This window comes from Pinus tabuliformis, chromosome Q (assembly GCF_031772625.1).
Source record: "Pinus tabuliformis cultivar Carrire ecotype Pingquan chromosome Q, CPIR1, whole genome shotgun sequence".
In the NCBI taxonomy this organism is placed as follows: domain Eukaryota; kingdom Viridiplantae; phylum Streptophyta; class Pinopsida; order Pinales; family Pinaceae; genus Pinus; species Pinus tabuliformis.
This window is the reverse complement of record NC_142296.1, coordinates 1,275,694,132-1,275,701,521: the sequence shown is the minus strand read 5'-3', so window position 1 is coordinate 1,275,701,521 and position 7,390 is coordinate 1,275,694,132. Positions and strand designations below refer to the sequence as shown.

General features: G+C 42.2%; 1 protein-coding gene across 1 annotated transcript; it reads left to right on the top strand.

The window, feature by feature from the left end:
- Window positions 1-1,089: 1,089 nt before the first annotated feature.
- Window positions 1,090-5,396, top strand: LOC149224504 (uncharacterized). Its single transcript, XM_089388197.1, has 3 exons — window positions 1,090-1,381; window positions 1,739-3,455; window positions 3,560-5,396. The coding sequence occupies exons 1-3, from the start codon at window positions 1,090-1,092 to the stop codon at window positions 5,394-5,396; spliced, it is 3,846 nt and encodes a 1,281-aa protein (XP_089244323.1).
- Window positions 5,397-7,390: the final 1,994 nt, after the last annotated feature.

Sequence of the window (7,390 nt, the reverse complement as noted above, 5' to 3'; positions counted from 1 at the left end):
TTTTTGAGGGTGGTCCATACTTTTTGGCTTCAGCTGGTCTGTACATGCGACCATGGAAACCAAACTTCGCCCCAGAAAAAGAATCTTTCACCCAAGTCCCAGTCTGGATACGTTTGTTCTCTCTCCCAATAGATTATTGGGGTCTGAATGCCTTGAAACAAATTGGAGACCAGTTGGGAACATTTATCAAGGCCTCGGAAGCAACATTACAAAAGAGATATACATCTTATGCCAGAATATGTGTTGAAATGGACGTTTCCGGGGCACTGCATGAGGGGCTCTGGCTGGAATACAGGGACGAGGACTACTTTCAGGCCATAGATTATGAGCAGATTCCCTTCCGGTGCCGCAAATGTCATGAACATGGGCATTTGATGAGAGATTGCCCTCTGATTAGGAAGGAAGTAGAGACCGAAACAGCACAAGCCAACAAAGACAAAGAAACCTTCATAAAACCTAAGTCTAGACAGAGAGCTAATAGAAGGAAGAATAATAAAGGTAATACAGACAGAAACAACCACAACAACTCTTTTGTGATCTTAGATCTTGAAACAGATTCGGAGGACAAGCACAAAACCCTAACATCAGATGCAGGGCATGATGAAAAGGAAGAACCAACCAGGGAAGGAACGGATGAAGGGGACCTCAACAATGAAGTTCAAATGCAGGAGAGAACAGAGGAAACAGAAGAAGAAACTGACATGCTCACCAGTGATGGCAGAAGTGAGGATCAAGAGTGGGAAGAGGTGCTAGCTAGGGAGGGGATGAACCTACCAGTAATTGCTGAGAACTGGAAGGCCCAAGGAATAGAGAATGCACCTTGAGAAGAAATCAGGAAGGTAAACGACCTGTTCATAGCAAGGCAAAAAGCAGAATTAGAAAAGCAGAATAGGAAGCTAGGTATAGTAAAAGGCAATAGCTTCCATTCGAAAAGTCTTTTATGGAAATCATCCAGCTCAAAGCAGAAGAAAAGAAGAGGCCGTAGAACTAGTGGTGAAGTTCTACAGGAGCTAGGCATGATAATGATAAACTCAGGGAAGATGAAGGCGCTTAGCGCCTTCCAGTCCTTCCAATGAAAATTAGTTAAACATGAAGATCATCTCGTGGAATGCAAGAGGGCTTAACAGCCAGGCAAAACACAGAATCTTAAAGCGGAAAATCCAGAAATACAGACCGGAAATTATGTTCTTACAAGAAACTAAATGCAGCAGCTCTAGTATCAACAGTCTTTGTAGGAAGCTTGGGAGAAATTTAGAAGTTTTAGAGATTGAGAGCCAGGGACGAGAAGGAGGCCTTGCAACTATTTGGGATACAAGGGAAATCCAGATTTTATCAGCTGAGGCGAACAAACACTTCATAGCGGTGGATTTTCAACCCACAGGTAACTCTGGGTCTTTCCTTTGCATCAACATTTATGGTCCTCAGAAATTAGAAGATAAAATAAATTTTTTGAATTCAATAACCAAACTTATTGAAAGATATCCAAGGTCTAAGTGTATACTGGGGGGTGATTTCAATATGATAACCACCCTTCTGGAAAAAAAAGGGGGTCTTAGGAAACTTAATAGGGACGCGGAAGCCTTTACAAGTTTCATTGAAACTGTCAAAATGGTAGACATATACCCCAAGAGTGGCATGTTTACCTGGAACAACAGAAGGGGGGGAGAAAGGTTGATAGCTTCTCGCTTGGATAGATTTTTAATCTCAGAAAGCATTATAATGGATGGTATAACAGCAGAATCAGATATCCTTCCCAGTGGTGGGTCGGATCATTGGCCGATCTCGCTTATTGTTGAAGTTCAGGGTACTCCAAGGAATAAACCATTCAGATTTGAAAAATTTTGGTTAGACCACCCTAACTTCCTCAAGATGGTTGAGAAATGGTGGTCTGAACCTTTGGAGGCAAGAGGCTCCAAAATGTTTAATCTACAAAAGAGGCTGAAAGCAACTAAAGAAAAGATAAAAGAATGGAACAGAACGGTTTTTGGAAATATATTCCAGGAGAAAGCCATTCTAGAGAACAAACTGGAACAGATTCATAGAGATGGAGCAGCAGGCAACTACAGTGTCGAAGCGTTTGAGCAGGAAAAAGTTCTTTCACAGCAGTGGCACAGAAGATGTATACAAGAAGAGATACTTTGGAAACAGAAATCTAGAGTCCAGTGGCTAAAAGAGGGGGAGCAGAATACAAAAATTTTTCACAGGTCGGCTCTAGACCATAGAAGTGCTAACAGGATTCTTGAGTTGAAAAACAATGCAGGGGAGATATTAAAGAATCACAATGATATATCTGCTCTGCTCTCGGATCACTTCAGCTCAATTGCACAGGAACCGCCTACAAACAGAGAGGAGGCCATCAAGGAACTTACAGCAGCCATTCCTAAATCCATTACCTCAGATCAGAATTGGGCCCTTTGCAGAGAAATCTCTCTGGAGGAGGTGGAGGAGGCAATCAGGAGTATGCCTAATGATAAAGCACCAGGTCCAGATGGATTCACCATCAACTTCTACAAGGCTTGTTGGAACACTGTTAAGCAGGAGGTCTGGGAGGTAGTTGAGGATTCCAGATGCTCAGGAACTATTCTAAAATCCATCAACTCCACCTTTTTAGTGCTCATTCCTAAGGAGGAAGAAGCAAAGACACCTGATAAATTCAGACCTATTGCCCTATGCAATGTTATCTATAAAATTATTTCAAAAGTTATAGCTAACAGACTAAAGTCGATTCTTCCTGGTATCATTTCGGAAGAGCAATCGGGCTACGTTGAGGGTAGACAAATTCTAGATAACATCTTGTTAGCGCAGGAGATGATTCACTCACTTCATTCGAGAAAAGAAGCAGGAATGCTAATGCAATTAGATTTATCAAAAGCTTATGACAAAGTAAGCTGGAGATACCTTGAAGCTGTTTTGGATGCATTCGGTTTCTGCAGGACCTGGATCAAGTGGATACTTGCTCTCATCAAATCTCCAAGATATTCAATCCTTGTCAATGGTGCTCCCTCAGCTCCTTTTACTCCTTCACGGGGAATAAGACAGGGGGATCCCCTATCCCCTTTCCTATTCGTAATCCTAATGGAAGGACTAAGCAGAATCATAGCCAAGAAGAAAGCAGAAGGATCTATAAAAGGTCTGCAACCGATAAGATCGTTACCAGCCACAACACATCAACAGTTCGTGGACGATACCATGTTACATGGTACCCCCACTGTGAAGGAGGCTGTGGCTTACAGGGGTATCCTTGATCTCTTTAGCCGAGCCTCTGGCATGGAGATTAATTTTTCTAAGTCCACAATTTTCTTTTTCAACACTCATCCGGCAGTTCAAGCTCACTTGTCCCAGCTTCTTGGATTCAGGATTGGTTCCCTGCCTTCGAAATATCTAGGGGCTCCCCTGACTCTGAAACCTTGGCAGAAAACTCACTGGGAGAAGGTTCTAGCCAACATGGAGAAAAAGTGCAAGCATTGGACGCACAGAGCCCTAAACCTGGCGGGTAGACTTATCTTAACCAAGGTAGTTCTGCAGGCAATTCCGCAATATTTACTTTCTATGCTTCCAGCTCCCAAGGGCATTCTGCAACAAATGAGAAACATACAAAGATCCTTTTATGGAATGGGAATGGGGATAAGAAGAAATGGGCGTTGGTAGCATGGAATAAGCTATGCCATCCAAAATCTAAGGGGGGGCTGAACTTAGTAGATCCTTCAGTGGTCAACAGAACATGTGGAGCTAAGATATGGTGGAAATGGATTAAAGAACCCAATTTACCTTGGGCGAGGCATTGGAAGGAAAAATACACTCCAGACTGTGATACTCAGGACCTCATAAGACTACAGGAAGTCCCGGAAGGATCGTCAATATGGAACCATGCCAGGAACAACAGGAGCTTAGTACAGGAGCACAGCTTTTGGGAGATTCGCAATGGAAGGCTTGCCATGTTCTGGGAAGATGCATGGCAGCAATTCCCTAAACTGGATACCCCAGAGTTTTCTACCCTCAAGAGAATAAGTCAAAACGAGGGCAGATACAGAGTTAATCAATATTGGAATCAAAGCAGTAGGGATCCGATCTGGAGGGACTGGATTAATTTAAATCATGGGAGCACAGAGGAGAACAACGAAAGCTTTCAGCAACTCAATGAGAGAATCCTCAAAAGAAAGATTCGGAAAACTGAAGAGGATGATAAGCTAAGATGGGGTTTAAAAGGTAATGGTAATTTCTCATTAAAAGAAGCTAGGGATATAATAGAAAAGGAAGAACAGGTAGAAGCCGTGCCCTGGTGCAGCAAAGTTTGGGACAACCTATTCTGGCCGAAAATCAGGACCTTCCTTTGGCTTCTAATGAGAAACAAGACTTTAACTTGGGACAACTTGTGCAAGAAAGGTTTCAGGGGACCCTCAAGATGCCCTATGTGCCTCGTCGAAGAGGAATCTATAAACCACCTGTTTAATGCTTGTGAATGGGCAAATCAGTTATGGAGCTGGATGGAAGGAATTCTCAGTAGTTCTGACCGAGATAGAGAATCCATTCACAGAACCATACTGAACTGGAAAAAAGACTTCTCCAACATACTAAGAGTCAACAGCATATGGAAGTCTGTTCCAGGCTTCTTACTGTGGTCAATTTGGAAGGAACGTAACCGTAGAATATTTCAAGACGAACACAGGAACATAGAGTTCTCTAAAGACAATATATTAACCAACATTCAACAGTTAATTCAAACGAAATGCAGAGAGGAATGTAACGAGAAACCTTCAGCTCAAGACTTACGCATTTTGAATTGCTTTCGTCTGGAAGCCACCAGCAGCATCACAGCTTCAAGACACAGAACGCAACCATCCTCACAGATCGACAAATGGCAGCGTCCGCCGGAAGGTGGATTGAAGCTGAATTTTGATGGGGCCTCGAGAGGCAATCCCGGCATGGCAGGAATTGGAGGTGCATTACGTAACCAGCATGGAGAAATTCTGCATATATATTACAGAGCGCTTGGGGAAAGCACAAATAATGAGATGGAATTTGCAGCGCTTGAGCATGGTCTGAGAATTTTAAAATCCCTACGAATTTGCAATGTAATTGTGGAAGGGGATTCATCACTGGTTATATCAACAGCTAAGAGAATTCAGGGAGGCACTAAGGCGAACAAAGCCACAAAACACTGGCGGCTCGCCAAGGTGACGGAGAATATAGCAGAACTAATGGCTGGAATGAAAGGTTTAGTCTTTCATGCGGTAAGGCGTAAGGCGAACGGGCTGGCGGACTACCTAGCGAATTGTGGCGTGGACAATCAGGACAGGGGGTGGGACAGCTGTTGGGAGGAAGTGGACTGCCCGAACCTGAAGATGAGATGTTTACAGCTGGCACAGCAAGATCTACACGAAACCGACCGGGCTTGACCGGCAACGGTTTCTGTTTCCGGGACCGTATACCTGGAGTTACCGGTAACAGCTTGGGATTTCATCACGGGAGCTGGACGACTAGACAGATGCGGCGGTGGTCATTATGGCAAGAGAAGGCCAAATATGGAAACTATCAATATGGTTCATGCCACGAGAGATTCCGTAGAGTCCGCTTGCGAGGAAGGGACAGCTGGCTCAACCTTGATGGGAAGGCATTCAGCTACATTTATGTTAGGTCAGGGAGGAGATGTGTGATTTGTGCGGATATCTTTCGAATTAATAACGAAAGTACCTCCACTCTGCATCGAAGGGGAGAGCGCATTATGGGAAACTCCATGGAAAACAGCTATTTAACGGAGAGTCGTGGCTCTGGTTCTTTCACCTCAGTTCAAAGCACTGCGAGAGACCACCACTTTTCTGTCTGTAGAAGTGATCACAGCGATAAGTTTAGAGGGTATAGTATGGAGGCGGGGAGCTGCAGGTGTTCGGCGGCCCACCATGAACTACGAACAGCGCAGAACATGTATGAGACCAGAGCAGCAGCCAGGAGCAAACGCAAGATCGCGGAACTGGAAGCTTCTGTGAAAGAGGAAGAAGCGCAGCGACCGGAGGGGATCATTGCGGAGGAGGTTGACTGGTTACATGACCCGGGCACTCCTTCCAAAAGAGCCACTCAATATGTTCGGACCAAAGCGGAGAGCTGGAGAATCAAAACTCTCCTTGCGAAAGCCCTGGATTCAAAGGAAGAAGGGAAGCAGCAATCTGGGAAGGGGAACTCCACTTCGGAGGATCAGTTAGCAAAATTTCATGAAATCCATGAATCGCTGGATCGAAGAATTTCCACAGTGCATGATGCTGTGGAAACTGTCAACAAGAAATTGACTCTGCTCATCAGGCTTCTTCGGCAAACTCTGAGCCCGGACCCCCTGATGCAGGAGCAAAAGATGAAGGAAGCACAGGAATTCCAATCCATGCAAGATATGCAGGCCAGAGTTGACAAGCATGTTCTGGACGTGGGCTTAGACACAGTCAGTCGAATTGGCGGTTTTCCTCGCACCGGCGGGTTTCCTTAGTTTCTTCTTTATGGTTGTCTTATGTCTTCTGTCATGGCTTCGGCTTTATGCTAGATAGTTATGTTACTCTATTACTCTGTTTCTGTCATGGCTTCGGCCTTATGCAAGATAGTTATGTTACTCTGTTTCTGTCCAAGTTTTGATAGTGTCGTGGCGATAAGTAACAGTTTTAAGAGTAAGCCGCCCTGCGTGGTGTGCAGCTTAGTTTTGAAAGCTCAGGGCTGGCTGTCAGCACGTTTTAAATGGTCCATCTAAGGTTCGTTCTGCTTCGGCAGACTTTTTTGTAACATATTTTGTTCTATAATATACATATCTGACTTACAAAAAAAAAATATAATTGATATTGATAATACATAACATGTAATTTATTTTACATTTAGTTTAGTTAATATGGAATTCAAAAACACTATATAAAAATAAGATGATGGATAGTGATGTTACATGATAAGTAATTTATTTTATGTTTAATTTACATCTTACACTTGAAATGAAAATATATTAATAACTAAAAAAATATTTTATTATTAATTATAAATAAAATATTTAAATATTCATATGAAAAAATATTGTTTTATATGAAGTTTATATAAAGAAAACAAAGTAATTTCAATTAAAAAAATATTATTATTTTACTTTTCATAGTAAGAAATGTGTGTGATTTATTGCATTTTTAATATATAGTTTAAATATAACATTTAAAATATTTTAATAATAATAATATATAATTTAATATTGAATATCTATATATATGGAGAATTCTTATTTTATTAACAGATTGTTTTTGGGATATATATAAATGAAAACCACTTCCTCTTAGAATGCCCTGCTTATAACCACATTAGATCTCAGTTTCACAATCTTTGTTACAATACTAACCTTACTAGCCTTTTACAATGTCAAAATTATAGTGAGCTGGGA